General features: G+C 43.1%; 1 protein-coding gene and 2 long non-coding RNA genes across 41 annotated transcripts in view; 2 read left to right on the top strand and 1 right to left on the bottom strand.

Annotated features, from left to right (window-relative positions):
* The window catches only part of MBNL1 (muscleblind like splicing regulator 1), a 179068-nt gene extending 159232 nt beyond the window's left edge, over positions 1–19836 (bottom strand). For 3 of the 39 annotated variants that reach the window (XM_083504343.1, XM_083504362.1, XM_083504375.1), the window contains exon 1: positions 18863–19232. Coding sequence is in view for 12 of the 39 variants with exons in the window: in XM_083504330.1 (XP_083360456.1) it covers positions 18863–18891 (29 nt within the window). In the remaining 27 variants the exon portion in view is untranslated. Of the gene's footprint in view, positions 1–18862 lie in introns of all 39 variants that reach the window. The other 36 variants (XM_083504378.1, XM_083504377.1, XM_083504365.1 and 33 more) reach the window with 25 other exon arrangements.
* LOC310707533 lies at positions 3193–7095 on the top strand. Its single transcript, XR_014526551.1, has 2 exons — positions 3193–4900; positions 5686–7095. It is a non-coding gene; the product is annotated as an uncharacterized lncRNA (long non-coding RNA).
* LOC310707462 lies at positions 15539–18858 on the top strand. Its single transcript, XR_014526469.1, has 2 exons — positions 15539–18126; positions 18642–18858. It is a non-coding gene; the product is annotated as an uncharacterized lncRNA (long non-coding RNA).
* Positions 19837–23729: the final 3893 nt, after the last annotated feature.

Raw genomic sequence — 23729 nt, 5'->3', positions numbered from 1 at the left:
CAATTTACCATTATGCAATGTAGAACACAGCAATGGGAATTTATCTAAACGCTGCTTTCAGAAAACCCAATTGCACATTCACAATAAGTTAATAGCACAAATAGCATATGTGAGGAAAGGTACATTTCAGAGATCTGCTGTCCTGGGACCACTTATGTGAGGTTAATCCTATACTTAATGATGTGTAGCTGGGAGATGACTTTCCAGAGCTTGATGTGGAATATTTCCCCTCCTGCGATTCTATAACGCTCGGAGTTCACTAGCAGCAGGAGGACAATTTGGTAATTTTTTGATCCAGGAACAAGAAAGCACTATGTAGACGAGCATGAACTAGTCAGCGTCTCAGTCGTGCCACAACACTGAGTTAGAGAACATTAGTGAGCAGCATCTGACTAGTTCAGATATAAGCGGAATTTGGTTTCATGTGCTGCAATAAAGCTTGGATTCACCCTTCCCCAGTCTACCATTGGAGATCAGAAACAAACCACAGTTCCCCGTGAAGCCCAAACACAAGAAACTGTGGTTGGTTGGTTGGTTGGTTTTAACCAGCCTTCCCCCTCCATATGTTCTGGACTACAGCTGCATTAGCCCTGACCACTGCCTATGCCAGTGGTGGCCAAACTTGTCCCTCCAGCTGTTTTTGGACTACAACTCCCATCGTCCCTAGCTAACAGGACCAGTGGTCAGGGATGATGGGAATTGTAGTCCCAAAAAGAGCTGGATGGCCAAGTTTGGCCACCACTAGCCTATGCTGACCAAGGCAGCTGGGAGTTTTAATCCAAAAACATATGGGGGCACCCAGTTGGGGAGAGCTGATTTAAACTCCAGTTAATGAAATTACACCAGGAATAAACCATAGTTCCAGATCCTGGCTTGTTCTCTCTAACCATGTTATAAACCAACCACAGTTATCCAAGTTCACATGCAATGGGATACCACAAGAGAGGAGAAGAGAGGAACGCGAGCCCAAGATTTGCTGCCGCTCTTTCACACGGTAGGAAACTGTGGTTTCTTGTTACATGTGAACCATGTCAAAAAGCCACAGTTGCCAGCACACCTTGTAGTCTAAGAACTGAGGTAGAAAGACACACAGCTGTACCTCGCCACTCTTGTACCTATTGGATAATAATGATGGCTTGCTCTATAGGGTTGTTGTAAGGGTTATTTAGTTAAATAATATTAAACAAGAAGAGTAGACTTTCTACAGCAAAACCCAGGTACGGTTGCTTCAAAAATAGCATTATTTTTTTCCAGAAAGTCTGCCTGAGTCACCAGGCTTCTGATATTCTGCAGCATCTCCCCTGGAAAACGGTACACAAACTATGAAGCACCCAGATGCAATTAATTCAAATAACTTTTCCTTCTCCCGCAGCAGTTTTATTAAGAGAAAGAACTAGATTTTCTTCCAGAAAATTTTCTTCCAGCTTGTAGGCGTCACTTGCCTCCTCACTTTACGCAGCAAAGGCATATCTATTGTTATACTAAAAGGAGAAGCTATTTATAGCCGAGTTATCCAATGCTCTTAGCATGTTCTTCTATCTTCACAAAAGTGTTCACATTTAATAGAAAATCAAGTGCTGCGGTTCCTACGTAAATTATTTCCCTTATGAAAGCAAGGCTTCCCTTCCACACCTAACGCAAAATGGGTTTATTTTTAAGCCTAAGGGCCAAGCTCCAAAGGAGTGCGCAGAAACCAAGGTACTGCAGTTTTTCTTCTTCTTGGTCAAACAACCCCGAATAGGAAGACTTTGTTGAATGTTCTCCTTGCCCGCTTCTATTTTGCAAAGCAATTGTGATACCATTCCCAAACCTGCCAGAGCTAAGCCTGATTCCCACAAGCATTTGTGCTGTTACTTGATGTCATGTGCCCACTGCATTCCCTGCGGAGTGAAATGTCTCTAGGTTCTGCAGGGACATCACCTACCTGAGCTGCCTGAGGAATCCCCCTGATCTGCTTCGGGCTTGAGCTGCTCCAGCACGACAAGATAAAACTTTGAATCATCAGTCCACCTAGCTCACCTCCACATCAAACGTTTAAAGCACTTGTACACCCCCTTAGGGATGCGGGTGGTGCTGTGGGTTAAACCACAGAGCCTAGGACTTGCCAATCAGAAGGTCGGCGGTTCGAATCCCCGCAATGGGGTGAGCTCCCGTTGCTCGGTCCCTGCTCCTGCCAACCTAGCAGTTCGAAAGCACCTCAAAGTGCAAGTAGATAAATAGGTCCAGTGGGAAGGTAAACGGCGTTTCCGTGTGCTGCTCTGGTTCGCCAGAAGTGACTTAGTCATGCTGGCCACATGACCCGGAAGCTGTATGCCGGCTCTTGCGGCCAATAAAGCGAGATGAGCGCCGCAACCCCAGAGTCGGCCACGACTGGACCTAATGGTCAGGGGTCCCTTTACCTTTACCTTTACAGATATTTCTGGCCTTGCAAACAAGAATATCAAAATTACTAGCCTCCCTATCCATGCAAGCCTGTTTTAGTCATTTGCAGCTCCAAATGTTATACTTTTTTAAAAAAAAACTCTTACCAATCTGATCACTCAGAACCAGTTCTTGCTCAGAAGGCAACCAAGATGATCAAGAGGGTGTAGTGACTCCCCTATGAAGAATGGTCGACGCTTTTGGGACTTTTTGGCTTAGAAGAAAGGCGAGCAAAAGGTGACGTTTATAAAGTTACATGTGGCTTGGAGGAAGTTGATGAAGGAAAGTGGTCCTCCCTCTCTCACAGGACCGGAACTCATGGATGTCCAATGAAGATGAATGTTGGACGCTTCAGGACTGACCGAAACAGCAGCGCATAGTTACAGTATGAAACTCTCTCCTCCAGGGAGCTGTGATGGCCATCAACCTAGGTAAAGGGACCCCTGACTGTTAGGTCCAGTTGCGGACGACTCTGGGGTTGCAGCACTCATCTCGCTTTACTGGCTGAGGGAGCCGGCGTACAGCTTCCAGGTCATGTGACCAGCATGACTAAGCCGCTTCTGGCGAACCAGAACAGTGCACGGAAATGCTGTTTACCTTCCCGCCGGAGTGGTACCTATTTATCTACTTGCACTGGTATGCTTTCGAACTGCTAGGTGGGCAGGAGCAGGGACTGAGCAACGGAAGCTCATCCCATCGCGGGGATTCGAACCACCGACCTTCTGATCAGCAAGCCCTAGGCTCTGTGCCACCCACGTTAAATATGGCTTTAAAAGAGAAATGGACAAATTCATGGAGGAGAGGAACATAGCCTTGATGGCTGTGTTCTACCTTCACTGTTGGAGGTGGTATTTATCTGAATGCCAGTTTCTAGAAACCACAGGATGAGAGGGTCCTGCTGTGCTCAAGTCCTGCTTCCCACAGGCATCTGGTTGACCACCAGGATGCTGGACCAGATGAGTCCTCTGGTCTGATTCAGCAAGCTCTTCTTATGAACTCATAGGTACTCAGATCACTAGCTGTTTACAAGCCTGGCAGTGACACTTCTCTACAGGCTAAAAAGGAAATTATGACTTCTCTTTAGCGACATGTGCAAACATAACACTGGAACCTATCGTGAAGCAATGAAACCACGTGAGCCGCTCTTCCAAGCTAGCATTGTACAAACTTTCCCTACCCAAATATTTCCTCCCTGCATGCCTTCCATAAGCACTTGGCACTCAACCTTGGCCTTCTGCATTTTCGCACTTCAGGCAACCCCTCCCTTTATTATATAATTAAATAATCTCCATTAACATCACTACTGGCATTGCATCAGACAGACGTTCCAACTGGTAATTAAATTCAACTTTTAAACGATAGGATAGAGGAAAGCAAAATGTTATATTGTCAGCATGTGACAATAACGTAAGTGGATCTCATCTTTACATGACGTATCCTGAAGGATCATCTAGAAAGCAATTTGCTGAATTAAACAGTTCGGACAATCTTCCGTATGCACGCAGAATATTATTTTTTTCAGATTGCTACCAGCCGCACTACTGACATTCCCAGTAAGTGTGAGTGGGAAGAGTCCGTCCTGTCCTTGCAGAACAAGTGGATATAAAAATTATGGGATGCATTGATTATGCAAACATTAACTTGTCAAGTCAGAGCAGCTCAAGGCCAAGGTAAACAAAAAAAGGAATAACTCTCCCCCTTTCTGCCCTATGTTATTATGCCCTTACAATATTATTTTCCTCCTTGCCAAGATTTATTGAATGAAGATAACAATGGTTCTACCAAGTTCTCCCTCTGTATAAAGTCAAACCTTGAAATTTTTAATTGCCTTTACCTGCTTCCATCTATTGCTTGAGTGACTGTAAATTAAGTGTTTACAAACATAAGCAAATGTCATTTGAATCTTTTCCCTCTCCCTCTCTCTCCTTATGAAAAATAAAAGACAAACCCTTGAAAAGTACCTAGTTTTAAGCGATTTCTAATCTAGGGTACTCAGTGCAATTACACTGCATTGCGTGATATCCAAAGTTTGCGGCATCCTGGTGAACTTTCTTCCAATGGAGATTCAGCAAGCAGGACTGCTTTTCCACCTTTAATAGTGGAATAGTTGCGATTTGATCTGACGTAGTTAAGAGTGAATTTGAAGCTGACTGTCTGCACCTTTGGTCACATGTCGCTGCTATTAGAGAGCGCAGGGTTTTCTTTTCAACACTAATGACAGGTTGCGCCCAAATTGAGAGAGGTTCTGTGGTGGTTGTCAAGCTCCATACACATCTTTGGGTTCCTCCAGTTATGAACATGTTGACACACTGGGCAATAGATATAGGACACGATATAGATTTTCATCTTTGGGAAAAACTTTGGAAGAGTGATCTGAAATTTACAACATGTTATTCCTTGAAGGAGAACTACCTGAAAATGATTTACAGATTGTCTCTCACTCCGATGAGACTTGCTAAGATTTATAAGTCTGAATCAGGTAAGTGTTGGAGATGTAATGAGACTGAGGGTATGTTCTATCATATGTGGTGGACCTGTAAAAGGGTAAGAGAGTATTGGGAAATAATTTATAATGAGCTGAAAAAAGTGTTTTAAAGTACTTTTTTAAAAAGAGTCCTTTTTGTTGGGGATTAACACAGATGCAAATTTCCAGGTGTCAAAAAAGGCTATTTATGTATGCCAGGTGTCAAAAAAGGCTATTTATGTATGCCACTACTGTAGCTCGTGTTTTGTTAGCCAAAAATGGAAAACGAGCGAGGCCCCAACCAAAGAAGAATGGCAACTTAAACTGATGGAAAATGCGCAGCTTGCAGACCTAACATATAGAATAAGAGAACATGAAAAACATAGGTTTAAGGAAGATTGGAAAATATTTCTTGATTATATGGAGAGAAATTGTGTATATCTGAAAACATGGGCAGCATTAAGATAAATGCAACAGTGTAAATAAGTTTTGGTGGATGTTATAATAGAATATTGAATGGTTTGGTTTATATAAAATATGCAGGGATTTATGTTGTGCAAAATGAACCATGGAAAGAGAGGAAGGGAAGTCATTGATATTTTAAGTGAATATTATAAAATGTAAAACAGAAATTTAATAAAAATTACAACAAAAAAAGAGAGTTATGAACATGTGTGTATGAAATTGAAGCATAATAGTCCAGAATTCTACTCTTGTGGGAGTATAGATTAGAAGAGGAACTGCATATCGGCAAGAACTATGGATAACATGGTTATTGCGATGAATTTTTTTTCCTGCAGCTAATTATTGCTGTCATTAGCAGTACTTTGCCTCAGTACCATCCTCTCCATCTGCCATAATTCTCCTCTAAACTGAGCTCATAAACTGGGAGGCTCACACCATTCAAAGGTAAGTGGCAGAAAACAAATGTTTCCCAAACTATGCTCGCCCACCCAACCCTCTCCACAAATGAAAAGGTTGAGGATCCATTCTGGATCTTTCACAAAAGGCGGATCTTTTGCAGTAGAAGAAAAGGCCTTTTTCTGGTACACTGTTCCGGAATACTAGGTGAATAATGACAGCACCGTGTGTCAGCATGCCAAAAATCCCCACCTCCCTCAGAAAAGGAAGAAAGAAAAAGAAACAGCAACTAAATTGGTAAGTGCAGGAAGGTCCTAGCTCTAGATAAGGAGGAAGACAGAAGGAATGCAACAAATTATGCCGAACACAATCCGTATTGAACACTGTAAAATAAGAACAACTTCCATGACAATCAGTGTTAGTATCTAAATATCAGCAATGAATGAGGAACACCAGGACCTCTCTGAGGAGCTCAGGCTTACATCTGGTTGTGTTATTCCATTTTTGGCACAACATGAAACAACTGTAATTTTCTAAAGGAAAATTAAGCACAGGTTAATCAGTGGAATCACAAAGGGCTTTCCCCTGAAATCACATGGGGATTAGCCAGGGAGTGGTGAGTCTGTGGTTCTCCAGATGCTGGACTGCAACTGTCATCATCTCTACCCATTGGGCATGCTGACTGAGGTTGATTGGCACTGGGACTCCAACCACATCTGGAGGGATGCAGGTTCCACACCCATTTCTCTAAGCAAATGTGCTGATGAGTTGGGAATTACATTTGCAAGAGACAAAAACCTGTTGACCATCATTGCCAGCAGAAGTGCATACAGACTTAGGCTCAGCAATGTGCTACACTCCCATCAAAACTCTTTTGAGGTCAACTCAGCAGAGGATTAACAAGGGCACTTAGGGTACATTTTTAATAATATTTTATTTATCTTTCAGGAAAACGACAGGGACACCGTCCAAATGTTGATATTACTTTGTCAAATCTATGGCAGATCTAAGGCATGTGACTTATTACTTTGTTATTCTCAGTGAGCTAAGCAAACAAAACTTAAGACTCTATTTAACTTCTGGCACATGGAAGTCTGAAATTCTAGAAACAAAGTGTCTTTATACGCAGTACAGAAAATGTGTTGCAGTAAGATAAAAGAGCACACTTATTTTTTAAAAGTAGTGCAGTCTACAGATAGGTTGCTTTAATTAACCTGACGCTAAATTAATGAATGGTTATATTCTAAAACCTGAATTGACTCTTTTTTGAGGCAAGCGATATATATACACTGTCAATCAAAACATTTTTAAAAATACAAGAAACAAAAATAAATGAAAATATTAAGAAATTTGCCTAGATAAATAGATTGTAGCAAATGTCTATAACATAGACAGTAAAAGTCTTCAGAAACTTCAACATAACACACAAACCATAATCCACAAACTACAAACCATGGTTTGGGGACAATTTGCACGTTCTCAAAGGGCTCCGTGATATTTTACCCAAGAGGGTCAGGTTACTATGGAGAACTGCTGTTTGTGTACTGATATAGTGGCAAATTCCATTGTTCATGGTAGATGATGAACATACGACTACGACTCCCATTGGGAAAGTACAAAGCTATCCATTCTCAGGCTGCTTTGAGACCACATTGCAAAATGTAAACTGGTCCTTAGTTTTAAAAAAATCAAAAATCAAAAAAGGGACTTGGATTTGTCGATTACCAATTTATCTCTAGCATAACCAAGTAGGTTCTGAATGAATAATGTATCTTACAGTGAGTGTCCAAAATTTGACGAATATTGGATTTGTGTGCAAATATTAAGACTCACCCCCAGATGAATTATGCTGTGCCTGGGGAGAAACTATTGTCTCACTTTTGGGACATGAAAAGCAAATGCTGACAATCAACATCTAGGTGCCTGCCAGCATCTACCAGCATGTTTCTGAAATGTCAGACATTTGCAAAATTTGTCTGGGATTGCCTGCATTCATGTGTGAACAACAGCATTCATCCATTTTTGAGCACTCACCTTAACATCTACAGAGATATGCACGAGAAACAGGGAATTGATATGCTGATGGGCAAACCATCTTTATACACACAAACAGAGGAACATAAAAGAAATTGTGTGATACTCCCCCCTGAAAAGTAATGGCCTCATTCAGATGTAATGAGAGGGCACTACAGGGAGCCTTGTGCAGTCTCCCATCTCCTCCTCTTCCTCTAGAACAGCTGCTAGGAGGCATTAAAACACTTTCACTTCCATTTTGTATTAAGTGCAGCTTGCTGTGTTGCCCAAACCCACACAAACTTGTGGCTAATCTTTAACTGCAGTTTCTTGAAGCACGAAAACGGCAAGCCATCGTTTACGGAGCTGGTTTGTTTCAACTAACCATAGTTAAACCTGGTTGAGGGTTCAAGTGACACATCAAAAATGGAAGGAGAAGCCCCAGATTTCTCCATGGCTGCACCAGAGTAGGGGACAAATACAACCCCTGTGTTTATGAAATAGTCTGTCATGTGCCGACAGAGGAAAAGCAGCCATGCACTGTGGCATTATTGACTCTGGATGGTTATAAACTTTGTGGCCGCACTATTAGACATGTGCATGTGAGTGCGGCAGTAGAATCACACAAATGAGGTGGGCGTGTTTTTTAAAGACTTGAGACCTTAATGGACTGATTTCTCTGTCCACGTGACTGTTGCTGCTATAGCATGGGTTTTTATTTATTAAGCCTTATTTATTAAGGAGGGAGGAGTACACAAGTCCAAGATTTGGACTACTGAACATTAAACCATGGTTGGTGCTACTTCCAGACACAACCGAAGAGTGAACAGGGTATTTGCTTGGTTTCTGCTCTTCCACAGAACATGAAGGAGAAATATTGTTCCAGGTTGCTAGTGGAACGAAGTCCCAATGTCCTTAACGGTAATAAAAGAACAGACAGATTCCAGTTCATTGCGACTCTCACAATGAAATGGCCCGAGTTTGCCAAATTATTTAATTGTTACAAAAATAAGGTTTCTAACTCAGTGGGTAAAGGTGAGAATATGCAAGTCATCTCCTGCATCTCAGCTGCAGGGCAGAATTGATGAAAGGAAATGAGGAATCATTCGAGTTAGACTGCACCAGCTGAACGGTGACCAATTGTATGCAAATGATATGACACAGTTTTAGGGGACAATGTCCAGCAGCACAAATCACCAAAGATATTTTGCAGAGCAAAACCTGACTCCCATGTAATAATGATCTTTGGAAAACATAATTTTTAATCTAATGTAAATACCGTAAGATTTTGATTTTGACACACAAGAGAAAAGTACCTATAAGATAAGCTCTGGAGAACAAATACTTATGGTGGCAACAACTTTTAACCTAAAATGTATTTTTATTCCATTTTTTCACCTTCTATTTCTTCTCAGGAGAATGATAGTGGTGGAGAAATGAACTAGCTATTCTAGTCATCAGGAGGCGTTAAGGCCTGTCTACCTAATCACAGGGGTTATTTGCTACATTTTTCTGCTACCTCTCCATTAAATTTCACAACAGAAGCTTTTACATCTGAGCATATAAAAAACAGAAATCCAGAGGTCTATTTACACAGGCAGCCGATGTAATGGCGGCTAACGCCATATACCAGAGAAGAAAGCAATGCAGCTTTTCTTTGTAAGTCTCCTTTTAGCCACAGTCTGCTCTGTGCAATAATGCATCCCTTCTGAGCAGCTCATATTTCAATCCATATAAACTGAGTTTCAATCCATAAATCAAGTCTGCTCCCAGAAACCCAAAATAGTAGCCACAGTAATGCTGTTATTAGTTAATGCTGCTTCACAAACTGTCCACGTACTGAAAAGCAAAACAGAGGTCCTAGTAATTTGGACAGTCCTGCAATATTTGCACACCCCTAATGGGGCTTTCCCATCCCCTCCCAGTACAGTTATTCAGGCCATAACTAGAAGTAAACAATCAGTTCCAGAAATAAGGGGATGCCATTGCTTTTGAGTTTCTCAGGCCACCAGATCACATTCCTGTGCATAGCCTATGAGCTGCTTCTCCCATGCCCATCCACAAACATCAATAACAAAACTGTCCAAAGCCAATTTGCAAAAAAAATTCAAAAGGCGCTCTGTCATTGAGGGAGAAATCCTATACAAAGAAGATGCCTTAGAGCAAGCCGGTGCAAATTAAGCCAGCATAAAGTTACACTCAACATCCACCAAGCTCAGCTGGGAGGAAGGAGATATGATGGAATTTTTTGATTCTATATCCAGCTGAGCTGAAGGTGCAGGAGTTAAGCCAATGTAGCTCAGCTGTGCCGGGAGATCCACTGGATCCTAATCCACTCATCCCAACGGGGATCCTTGCTGTAGGAATGCTACCTAAGGCTGCAGTCGTAAAAGCAATTTACATGGGAGTTAAGTCTCAATGAACTCAATGGGACATCCTTCTCATTGCAGATACGCTATTATGTTATTTTTGGATTATAGGTGACTAATATTTTATATAATAGCATGATTCCTGCGACTATAATTTGCTTTAACTCTTTTTAATACAGCATTATAAAATGCTACAACCCTCCCTGGGACCTGGTGGTGGAGGCTGGATAAGAACAAGTGTGTGTTTGAATGTGTTTGTATATGAAACTGGTCTTGTGCAGTATTTCATTTCTTTAAAAATCTAATAATTAGTATTATCATCAATAATAATAATAATAGGATTTCACTAAGTCAGGTAGCCTTTCTTGTGCACAAAAATGAGGCTGAGATTTCCCCTCCCCCCCTTATTTGTGCCATATCAAATGAAGATCTACCCATGTCGCTAAAAGCCCAATTAACACTGTGCCATAGAATCACAGAACTGCAGAGTTGGAACGGACCACAAGGTTAATCTAATCCCACCCCTTGCAATGCAATAATCTTTTGCCCAACGTGTGTCTTGAACCCACAACCCTGAGATGTAGAGTCTTATGCTCTACCGACTGAGCTGATGAACCCTTTCTCGCTGAAGAGGATGGGAGTACATCCATACTACAGAGGCAATGTCACTTAGCTCGGCTATATACAGGTGAAACTCGGAAAATTAGAATATCGTGGAAAAGTTCATTTATTTCAGTAATTCAACTTAAAAGGTGAAACTAATATATGAGATAGACTCATGACATGCAAAGCGAGATATGTCGAGCCTTTATTTGTTATAATTGTGATGATCATGGCGTACAGCTGATGAAAACCCCAAATTAACAATCTCAGACAATTAGAATATTAAATGCAATCAGCAAAACAAGGACTGCAAATAGAGCAATATTGGACCTCTGAGAAGTAGAAGCATGCATATGTACTCAGTACTTGGTTTGGGCCCCTTTTGCATCAATTACTGTCTCAATGTGGCGTGGCATGGATGCTATCAGCCTGTGGCACTGCTGAGGTGTTATGGAAGACCAGGAAGCTTCAATAGCAGCCTTCAGCTCTTCTGCATTGCTCAGTCTCATGTCTCTCCTCTGTCTCTTGGCAATGCCTCATAGATTCTCTATGGGGTTCAGGTCATGCAAGTTTGCTGGCCAGTCAAGCACAGTAATCTCATGGGCACAGGTTTTGGTACTTTTGGCAGTGTGGGCAGGTGCCAGAGTCCTGCTAGAAAATGAAGACAGCATCCCCATAAAGCTCGTCTGCGGAGGGAAGAATGAAGTGCTCCAAAATCTCCTGGTAGATGGCTGTGTTGACCCTGGACTTAATGGAGAACAGTGGACCAACAGCAGCTGATGACATGGCTCCCCAAATCAACACAGACTGAGGAAACTTCACACTGGACTTCAAGCATCTGGCATTGTGTGCCTCCCCATTCTTCCTCCAGACTCTGGGTCCTTGGTTTCCAAATGAGATGCAAAAGCTGCTCTCATCAGAAAAGAGATTTGGGGAGTCATGTCATCAGCTGGTATTGGTCTACTGTGCTTCATTAAATATATTAGTTTCATATATTAGTTTCACCTTTTAAGTTGAATTAGTGAAATAAATAAACTTTTCCACGATATTCTAATTTTCCGAGTTTCACCTGTACACAGTGTCTAACGTCTAACCCTTGGAAGCGGGTTGAGACATCCACATTACTGTGGAAGGAAGAGCTGCCCAAAGGGTTTCAGCACATGAGAAACTTCACAAACCTAGCATGCTGAAAGCATACTTTTTTGGCCACATGTTGTGTTGCAAGAATGCCCTGGAAACTTTTGTTATGATGAGGCAACCTGCAAGCGCAATGAATAAATAAAGGGTCACAGAGCCCACTGGATAACACGATATGAGAAATGATACTTCAAACCTAGGATAGCTGCAAAACAGATTGCAGCACGCAGCAGGTGGGATTCTCTAAAAGCCGAGGTTTCACACCCGGTCTAAACAAATGCACAAGCCTATTTCACAGTGTGAAAATGTAGCTGTGACGTTCGTGTAAGCATTTGCAAACCTGATTGGCAAAACTTATTTTTATTTTCTTTTATAAAACCAAAGTGTCCCTTGATATGCATATTTTTAGGACGGATTACACAATAAATGATAAAACAAAGAAACAGCGCCACCGACATATATCTCCCTCCCCCCATGTTCAAAAGCAATAGAACAGGGAACCAACACACCTGTAATCCATATAGCTAAATGCATGCAGAATCTAGAGCAGCGTCTCTCAACCTAGTGCCCTCCCCCCGCCATGTTCCTGGAAATCAATTCCTATCACCCTTGACTATGAGCCATGCTGGCTGGGGCTGATAAGAGTTTCAGTCCAAAACATCTGGAGGAGACTAAGTTGGGGAAGACCAAACTAGAGTGCAAGACTAGGGCTTAAATTGCTACTCTGCCATGAACTTCACTGGGTGACCTTGAGCCAATTGTGCACGCTCTCTCTCAACCTAACCTTGGTTGTCACTCAATGCTTGCTCATTTTTCTATTATTATTATTATTATTATTATTATTATTATTATTATTACTGATTTTAGGTTATGATGGGCTGATCTCCTTGGGGACAAAGAGTGGGAAGAAAAGTATTTCAAACAACCCACTTCACAGGGCTTGGATAGTGGGGGAGGAAGTACCATGTGTGCCACCTTGAAGTCAGTGTTAGAAATTAGCCAGGAGCCAGGCGCGTTTTGCTACTAGCGCGGGTCTAATTATGATCACATGGAGATCTCTGGATGCCAGGTTGGCGACTGACATCTCCACCTGGCTGGCCCCTCCAAGTTTCTTAAGCAGGTAAGCAGAAGAGCTTATTTACTGCATTTATTTCCCAACTTTTCCTCTAAGGCGGACATGGTTCACACACACACATACCCCTCCTCAGTTAATCCCCATGACAACTCTGTTAAGAGGCTGTGACTGGCCCAAGGTTACCCAGTTAACTTCCTGACTGAGTGGGGATTTGAACCCCAATCTCCCAGATCCTAGCCCAACACTCTAACCACTGCACCACACCATCTTCCTAGAGTACCTCTTCTATGGGGTAGCTATATAAATGAAGTAGGTAGATAAATATGGAGAAAGCAAAATGTCACTTAGAGAAGGGTCTGAAATGTTTTCCTTGAAGCTTGAATTTGTTTTATTCTGGGTTGTTTTATTTGATGTTTTAATGTGTTGTAAACCATGTGGAGATTTTTTCTTTAAAATATAAAGTGGAACAGAAATGAAATTATTAATAATAATAATAATAATAATAATAATAATAATAAAAAATTCCAACTGCAAAAAGCACCTAGACATTCTGTTGTGGCAACCATAATCCAGGTTTCAGATGCCATTTGGCAAATATATATAGATATAGATATAGATATAGATATAGATATAGATATAGATATAGATATAGATATAGATATAGATATAGATATAGATATAGATATAGATATAGATATAAAGGTAAAGGTACCCCTGCCTGTACGGGCCAGTCTTGACAGACTCTAGGGTTGTGCGCTCATCTCACTCTAGAGGCCGGGAGCCGGCACCATCCGCAGACACTTCCGGGTCACGTGGCCAGTGTGACATCGCTGCTCTGGCGAGCCTGCACCAGCGCAGCACACGGAACGCCGTTTACCTTCCCGCTATAAAGCGGTCCCTCTTTATCTACTTGCACTTTTAAGGGTGCTTTCGAACTGCTAGGTGGGCAGGAGCTGGGACCAAAAGACGGGAGCTCACCCCGCCGCGGGGATTCGAACCGCCGACCATACGATCGGTAAGTCCTAGGCACTGTGGTTTTACCCACAGCGCCACCCGCGTCCCATCATATATATATATATATATATATATATATATATATATATATATATATATGAGTTTCAAACACAGCTATAAAGTGCCAAGATATGAAGGATTACACAACCTAGTTCTGCAACCCAAAGGGGCCTGTGAGCATCTTGAGCTCCTCAAACAGCCACCACATGGGAAATGGCTTTTGAAGCATAAAGATGCTTTTTAAAACCTGTTTGCGATATGGCCTTATGGAGTCAGCCGAGTCTGCTGTTCAAAGGGAGATGGCATTAAAAAATTCCAGTGGGTATGTTCAAACTTCTGTACTTTCTTGACACAGCTCTAAGGATCCTAGCCTTAAACTCTGTGCCTCATAGAAGCCAAGAAATACTTTTCAAATATACTGCTATAATGCTAAACTGCTCATTATTATTATTTATTATTTATTGAACTTCTATATTGCCCTGTAAACTTAGGGATCGCATCGCTCCATCCCTCATGCAAACGCAATTCGCAACCTGCGCAACAAACAAAGCCCAGAGCCTCTATCTATCCAGCACTTCAGGAACTCAAGCCAGTGGTGATGTTCCACGTTGCATAATGATCTGCAGCATGAGAAGTAAAAGGCCAGCTAAATGCCCCTTTTAGGTTTACACAATAAATGACTGATCTCTTCTTCCAACACCCTGTTTAAGAAATGGATTTTCAAGGATCTTCTCAACCTTATCAAAATGATTTGGTGCAGAAACACTCCATTGCACGGTACTCTGGCGTTAATCACTCAAGAAGGAACTGTTTAGCAGTGAATACGTAAAGAGGTGCTCTGAAGAAACAGTAATTCTAAATAATAATGGAATCCAATTAGGGTGCCTGGAACATTTATAGGATAACCTGGTTTTATACGTTCTCTAAAAGGTGACTGTGATTTTCCAATTGTCTTCTACATTTCCCCCCGCACCGGTACCTGCCGAAAAAATCTTAGGGCCTCACATTGGTCCAACAGAGACCTCTCAAAGATGCAGTAAACGTGAACCAGCAGGCAAATAGATACTTTTATCTCAGAGATTTGATAGTGGTGCAGAGATGTAAGTTCTGAATCTGTATGTGGGAGGTGCAAGTTTAAATTTCTTTTCTGCCATGGATCGTTTGTGCATTGCAAGGTGGAGTGTGTGTGATCTGCACAAAAACAGGGCAAATGTTACATGAAATTTGCATGTGCAGATTTATAGGTATAGATGTGAATTTTCAGAATTGCTGTTATTTAAATTGAAATGCAATGCACCGCACAGCAGTGGGAAATAATAATAATATTTTTAATAATAATAATAATAATAATAATAATAATAATAATAATAATAATAATAATAATAATTTATACCTCACCCATCTGGCTGGGTTTCCACAGCCACTCTGGGCAGCTTCCAACAAAATATTAAAATACAATAGTCCGTCAAACATTAAAAGCCTCCCTAAACAGGGCTGCCTACAGATGTCTTCAGAAAGGCTATGATCTGGTACCCTGTGTGCCTGATCTGTCTTGCTGTGTGCCTGATCTGTCTTGTTCCCCATGACCACCTCAAAACAAGGATCAGGAACCTGGTTTCAAATTCTGATTTGAAAGTCAACTAGGACCAGGAGCCACCGTTCAGGGATGAGGGCCCTCCAAATGTTGCTGGGCTTCGATTCAATTCATCCCTAACAGCTGGCCATGCTGTTTGAGGCTGGTGGGAGCTGGTGGGAGCTGGGCATCCCACAAGATTGGGAAGGCCACAGGTTCCACACCCCTGCTATAGTTAATCTGGGTCAGATGTTACAGCAAACTATAACTCCTTATCGCTAACCAAAAAAAGGGATGAAGGGAACCAAATGAGAAGCTAGGGGTGGCAGAGGAGAAGGAAGGAAGGAAGGATCAGAGAAGCCCACAAAGCACTCCAGATATCTAAATTAGGCCAATATTGAGTTGTTATCACTGCTTTTGAAGAGGGCTAGAATTTAATCTGCTTTTCAACAAAAGCACCCTCTTATGCGGATACAATAAAGGAAGAGCACACAGCTTATCTTCTACCTATAATTAATGAGCACGGTCCTTTTATCACTTTCCCCCTCTCCCTCCACCCTACTTTTTCTCTCCCACCTTTGACCTATATCAAAATTTTATGATCATTCCATACACATTTTGCCACATTTCCTTGAAACAGCACACCTGCAAGTCTCTATCAGATACTTAGGTAGCCAGATCAGTCCTTTTGCCATAAATGCTTAGCAAATGAAGGAGCGCTACCAATTTCTGCAGCACCATTAACTATTCCGCTATTTATGAAATCTCACAGCACAGCCGGATAGGTGTCTACTCAAAAGTAAACCAATAAGGCTTATTCCTGGAAAAGGCAGTCTAGATCTACAGCCTTGGTATGTGTTTATTGTAGTTGGAGTAGATGAATTACTCCAATTAAAATGTCTACTCACAGGCAAGCCCCACCGAGTTCAATGGCACTTACTCCCGGGTAAGTAAGGTATAGGACCGAGGCCTAAATAAACGTAAGGAACAAAATGCCTCCAAAATCAGATCCACCCGCAAAGACACTGTGTTCATTCCAAAACACCCTATGTGAGCAGTTGTAACTTTAGTTCCCAAAGTAATTTCCAGACACTGGTGCCCAGGTGTATGAGCTCGGCTGAGACTCCTTGAAGTTCTCTTTAGTCATGGTGGGGCAGTTGTAAGATTTTGCAACAGGATTGCTCAGTCTCCTTTACAGGCCACTGAAAATTCCTTAAGCAACACCATTCCCTCCCCCCAACATGCGTCTAACTCTGAATTCGTATCTTCCCTACTGCAACAATTAACCGATTATACTGGCTGTTTTCACTTTCCGTCTTTAGGACATGTTCAGATGATTGACCACATGACTTTTCGTCCACATCAAAAGGTTTTCAGCTGTTGTGAAAATCCTTGTGAACTGACAGCTAGCTCTCCTTTGGCGATGTACTGCTTAAAAGAAATTGCAATACGCAGCCAAGCACCAGAGGAAATAGGAGTATCTTGGAGACTTCGAATCATATTGCTAACTGAACAGTCAAGCTCTATCTAAAACACTGATAATGATTCCTCAAAACACGTAAACATTTGTAAAGTAAGGATATATAACCACACAAGTTGAATACAGAAAGCCCGATGAAGAGGCCTAAAAACCTGCAAACTAATGTTCTCCTAATATAGAATATATAGACTCAGTATTACATTATATATAATGTATATATTCTCAAGATGCGTATGTATTATTTATCTTGTGAACTGCCCTCTGACCTTTGGATGAAGGGAGGTATACAAAGTTAATTAATTATAATTAAGATGGCACAGCTATAGATAAACCCACACAGATTCTCTCTCTAAAAAAAAAAAAAAAAAAATTCCCTTAAGAGTTTTGATCACTTTAGGAATAACCCGTGTCTGCCAACAATTCACTTTTAGCATTTAAGAAGCTCTGTATCTACCAGGGAGTGAACTGGCTCTTTCTGCCTACCTGTGCCAGTTAACTACTTTGGAGACAAGACTGTACACTGCACCACAGTTAACATCCCCCTAGAGAAACCTGAATCATAATGTTTTCTCATGATGCAGTGCTATTAACAAATTCCTGCCCATTAAAGGACACACAATCTGATCTCTCTGTCTCTCTCACAGACACTTCTGGATTTAAAATATAATCAATAGGATGGGTTTTAAAATGCTATTTCATTCCTTATAAAGGCAAACTTGCATATATCAAACTTCAGTTACTATGTGCCACGTACAGTTGAGCACTGGGAAAATTTGTGTTGTTTATTTTATAAATACAAAACAAAACTTCCCCACCCTTTGGGGAGGGGGGTTTCCTGCCCTACCAACTTGTGCAAAAGCCCTGAGATCCCAAATGACAGCGCCTTCCATAAAAGGAAGCCCAGCCAGAGATGGCACCCACCATTTATGTGCAGGAAGGCGAGAAATTAACCTCTCCGGCAGACGCATTTGGCCCACTTTTCAAAAAGGAAAGTGAGACTGAACAGGCGGGCGAGTGAGTCTACTACCCCTTCCCGAAAATCAGGATGGGGAGGAAACACCTTGCAAGGAAACCAGCCTCAAACCCTGCTGGACCTTGTGGCAATGATGGCTTGCGGTAGGTCGCTGGGGCTGTGAAATGGGAGGGTTGTCAAAGTCCCGTGGAGGAGAGAGAGAGAGCCGGTGCCCGGTCTATAATAAGAGGGCATTGCAGCACACAGCCAAGTTCAGGGGGGTAATTTAAGCTTGGAAGAAAGGTCAGGGAGTGATTGGGGAGGGAGACCTTTCCATGCACCTGCTCAAGCCGGTGTCTCCAAGCTTCCGTGCGCGCGCGCGCGCGCGCGCCTGTCTCTCTCTCTCCCTCTCCGTGTGTATGTGTCTGGTTACGTGCGTAAAAGACTGCAAAACTGCGCGACCCTGCAGAGCGATACAGGCGCGCACGCACGGGCAGGAAGCGGCTGCTCGGAGCAGAACTGCAGCCCCTGCTCCCTTCCTTTTTAAATAAAAAATAAATAAAATCTCTTTTCTGAGGCGCGATCGGAAAGCCTTGAAGTGTCTATGGGGGGGGGGGGGGTAAAACAATATCCCTGCACTTCTTAACATCTCATTTCCTCCCTCCTCTCCTTCTTTTAGCCACCACCGGGTGTGTTGTTTGGAAAGCGTGGTGTTTAAATAAAATTTAAAAAAAAACCCCACTACCACCACCTCTAGCCCCGATCTGCCAGAACCTGAAGGATCGGCGACATGTCACGACGGCGACAACGCGATCGTCGGAAGCCAGATGGCGATGATGAAAGAGGAGAAGAAAAAGGCGCGGGGTTAAAAAACATAAAATTAAAACACGCTCTTCTTACCTCTCACATTTCCTTCCAGAGGCAACCATCAGATTGTAGACAGATCGACCAAGGCATTGTGGGGGATTCGCGAGAGAGGATGACCAAGAAATTGGGAGGGGGAAAAACACCCAAAAGAAAAAAGAAAAAAAGAAAAGGGGGGAAAGGAAAAAAAAAAGATGGGGACTTGTCACACGCCTCCGTCACAGTGGCATTCTCGTCGCCCCAATCCTCATGCAACTGCAGTGCAAAGGGGGGGAAGCAGAGGAGAGCGAGCGAGCGCGCGCGCGAGAAAGGGAGAGAGACAGTTGCCGACGGCTGTGCGCTGCACACTCTTATCTGTAATGTCTGGTTTCCGCTGCTGCCTGCAACTGCCCCTCCTCCACGCTGCAAAAAACCCCGACCAGGAAGCGGCTGGGCGTACTTTGTGGAGCCTGCAAGAATGCACACGGAGGAAGGAGGGCTTGCATTTAAAAAAAAAAAAAAATGTGTGCGTGTTTTAATTTGGAGGGAAAAAAATTCCACCCTTCCGCGCGGGGTTTTTTCAAGTAGGAGGGAAAAAAGGGAAGCCAAACTTTTTTCTCCTTTTTGCAAGCTGCTAGGAACTGGCAAATCCGGCCGGTACAGTGGGGGGTGCAAAAGCGGGGAAAGCGGCGGAAAAGCCGCCCTCGGGACCCCCTAGGAAAAAACCTCGCCTTGGTATCTTCCGGATTTCATGGGTGAAACGGAGAGAGGCGAGAAAAACAGCCTCGGAGTTGCGCCGCCAGTGCGGCACGCGTGGAGGGCTCGCCGCGGGGAGGGTCGCGCCTGGGCCGGCGTGGGATTTGCGTGGCGCGCGCTGGGAACGGGGAGCCCGCAAGGTTAAGGTGAAGAGCCCGCAGACTTTGCAGCACTTCGCTGCGAGGTTACTTAAAATTCTCGGCGCGCTTCAGTCGCCAGACGCCCGCTGCTTCCTGGCCTTTAGTTCCAGACCTTCTCGGTCATTGGTGTGGCTTTATTTGTGGCACAAATGCTGCGTCTGAGCCAAGATGCTCCTTGAGCCAAATGGCAGATGACTCGACCATTCCTGGCTGCCGCTGGCAGGGTGTGGCTGCATGACTCAGTTCTTCATATGCGCACGTCCCTGCACCTGGAAAGTTAGCAGCAAATCATTTATGCGCTAGTTTTCTAGGTACAGGGTGGTTATTGCTGCTGTTTTAATGGGAGATTCGTTTCGTGTGTGCTGGTAATCCTGGGTATGTTCATATGCTTTGTAAAAATATTACTTTGAGGGCTTTTCCGGCCGACTTGTTTATTCAGCATTTATCCTAATTTGCTTCCACAAGGCCTACACAGTGGCTGGACTATTAGCATTTATCCTAATTTGTTTACAAAGTGGTTATTCGACAATGAGCATGCCTTCATCCTGATTTGCTTGTGGGGTGTTTACACATCTTCCCATTCATCCCCTACTTCCCAATGCATCTTGCATCTCGCTCTGGAGGGTAGGACTTGAAATCAATGACAAAACAATGGACCTGAATCAATGGATTTAAGTTACAAGAACGGAGGTTCCAATTTAACATCAGGAAAAACTTTCTGACAGAGCTGTTCATCAGTGGAACAGACTCCCACAAGAGGTGGTAGACACTTCTTCCTTGAAGGTTTTTAAGCAGAGCTTGGATGGCCATCTGTCATGGATGCTTTAGCTGAGATCCCTGCATTGCAGGGGGTTGGACTAGATGACCCTGAGGTCCCTCCCAACTCTGATTCTATGACCAGCCTGGATAGCTCAGTTTGAGCACGGTGCTGATAATGCCACGGTTGCAAGTTCAATCCCTGTATGGGACTGCTGCATATTCCTGCATTGTAGGGGGGGGGGTTGGACTAGATGATCCACAGGGTCCCGACTCTACAATTCTATATTTCACTGACACTTTCCAGACAGCAAAAAGGTTTTGTTTTGTTTTGAGCGGCTTTATCGCATTAGGGTGACTGAGCGCCCTTTATAATCCACTTCGATCGTGCAAACCTAACGTATGCACCTGAATCTCTTCCGCAAAATACCGACAAGCTAGGTGCACATGATCAGCTTAAAAAGCAGCAAGGTCATTCTTTTTCTCAGTTTGGATCGAAGCTGGGGTTTTTGGGGTGGGGGGGAAAGGCATCAACATGCAGTATTGCATAAGATATGATGGGAGAGCTGTGGCTTGTGGCTAACGAGTGTAGACCACTTTCCAAACTAGAAGTGATAGAGCACTGGATGCAGAGTTAACAGTATTGTGTATACAGTCACAGCCTTCAGGCCCCCTGGGAGTGAAGCAGTGGCTCTAGCCGAGACTCTTGCATCTTATTTGTGTAGCGTGGGTGGGATTGTGAAGGTCCCAGGGGGACAAAGTTAGCAGGGGTTGGGGGTTTTAGAAGTTGGATGTGCATCCTAGCCGGTGTAAGGTTTGCATTTTCATTTGCATTGCAGATGCAGAAAATTCAAATACCGATCTTCAGTTGGTTGGTGCATCATTTGTGAAAATGGCATCGGATGCCCTGATTTAGCACAATCTGCTCAAGCCGCACAGTACTATTTATACTTACTGATTCTGCACCAATCCCATAGGAACCTTTAGGGCACACACAGGAGAACTGAAAGAGAACTATATGAGGAGCAGCAGATTCCACGTAGTAGAAACATGAAAAGAAAAGAAAATCAAATCTATGCGATATTAAGCTCGCCCCCTTCCTGTTTCCCGATAGAGCATTGGATCTAATATTATACCCAGAGTAGACCAATTGAAATGCATGGCCACGATTAACATGTGCATTAATTTAAATGGGTCTTCTCTGTTTTGGGAGCATGCCCATTTGATAGGGAAAAGCTGCTTCTTTCGCTGCATACAATTTTGTCTGGCTTACCTAGTTAACTTCCATAGCAACGAAAACTCCTACAATTAATTTCAACTGATGCTTCTTGGTGACAGAACACTCACCTGGAGCTGCAGGTTCAGATGCAGAAGTGATCCGCCAATCTACTACCCAGCCAAGTTCAAGATGTTGGTACTAACACAGTTTGGGTACTATACAGTTTAGCACCGGGTTACCTGAGAGTCCACCTTATCCTTTATATACCCAGTAGGTTGCTGTGGTCTGCAAGAAAGCTTCTTCTGCAAGTTCCAAAGTTCTCAGAAGCCTGCTCCACAGTAACTCAGAGCAGAGCTTTCATTCTGGCTGTTCCTGTTGCTGTTACGTATTAAATTCATATACCATCCTTCATCCAAAGATCGCAGGGCGGTTTAAAACACAAAATGAAAAACACAAAATATGTAACATAACTAACAACTCCCCCAACACATTTACAAGGCCATAGATCATTTAATCAACCCAAGATGTGCTTGAAGGGGAATGTTTTTGCCTAGCAAGCCTCCCTGCGGAGAAAGCACATTCGCAAATGGGGAGCCACCGCAGAAAAGGCCCATTCTGTTTTAGAACATTTGTGTTGAGCAGTGTCAAGCACCCTCTGTGTGTTTTCTAGAAATAAGGTGTTTTTGTCCCTGCCATGAATGTCTGTTTTGTATTGTTCTTGTTTTCTTCAAAATCTTTTTTTTAAAGTGTTTTGGTCTTTTTCTGTTTTTGCTGTATATTGGCTTGAGTTGATTGTGTAGGAGGTGATTAATAAATTGATGATGATGATGATTTATTATTTATACCCCGCCCATCTGGCTGGGTTTCCCCAGCCACTCTGGGCGGCTTCCAACTGAATATTAAAAACAATACAGTGTCAGACATTAAAAACTTCCCTAAACAGGGCCGCCTTCAGTTGTTTTTTAAAAGTAAAATGGTTGTTTATTTCCTTGACGTCTGCTGGGAGGGCATTCCACAAGGCAGGCGCCACTACCGAGAAGGCCCTCTGCCTGGTTCCCTGTAACCTCTCTTCTCTCAGTGAGGGAGCTGCCAGAAGGCCCTCGGCAATGGACCTCAGTATCCTGGATGATGGGGTTGGACGATGGGGGTGGAGACGCTCCTTCAGGTATACAGGACCGAGGCCGTTTAGGGCTTTAAAGGTCAGCACCAACACGTTGAATTGTGCTCGGAAACTTACTGGGTGATGGTGATGATATCTGAGGAACATAGGAAGCTGTCTTAGACCAGCCAGTCATCTACCTCAGTAGTGTCTACACGAACTGGCAGTGTCTTTCAGTGGTGCCAGGCAGGGGTCTTTCCCAGCCATACCTGGAGATGCCAGAATTGAACCTGAGACCTTCTGCATGCCAAGCAAGTGTTCTGCCGCTGAGCTGTAGACCTTCCCAAATAGTTGTGCTAACCTTCACTTTGTGTTAAAGCAGACTATAGGAATCTGCCTTACATAGAGCCATGCTATGGGTTCATAGAGCTCAGTCTATCCAGCAGATCTCCAGGGTTTCAGAAAAGGGTCTCTCCTTTAGTCCTATCTCGAAGATGCTTGGCATTAAACCTGGAATCTTTTACATGCAGAGCATGTGCTATAGCACTGAGTACATGAACCTGGGTACGAGTCCCACTTTGGACAAAAGGATTCCTGCATTTCAGGGGGTTGGGCTAGATGACCCTTCCGGTCCCTTCCAACTCTACAATTTTATGATTCTATGAAATTAACATTCCAGGCATCATAGAAATAATGGAAGACTGGGGTGGTAGGATTCTGGAAGACACCACTTCAAATTGCAAGGGCTGCGCCATTTCTGGAAGTGAGTCCAGGGCAAAAAAAGAATAAGCTTATTCCATGTAGCAAGCTAGCACATCATAGAACAAGTTTAAGTGTTGGCCTAAGATAAAGATTCATTGTAGTGGGAGGGAGCATGCAGAAAGTAAGACTGCCTATCTATAGCCTCAAGTGGTACAGTCCAGAGTTTCCCCAAGCCATTCTGCATAATGTGTA

Source organism: Podarcis liolepis, assembly GCF_965112155.1.
Source record: "Podarcis liolepis genome assembly, chromosome: 5".
NCBI lineage: Eukaryota > Metazoa > Chordata > Lepidosauria > Squamata > Lacertidae > Podarcis > Podarcis liolepis.
The sequence above is the reverse complement of the archived record's forward strand: the minus strand, read 5'-3'. Positions and strand labels throughout refer to the sequence as shown.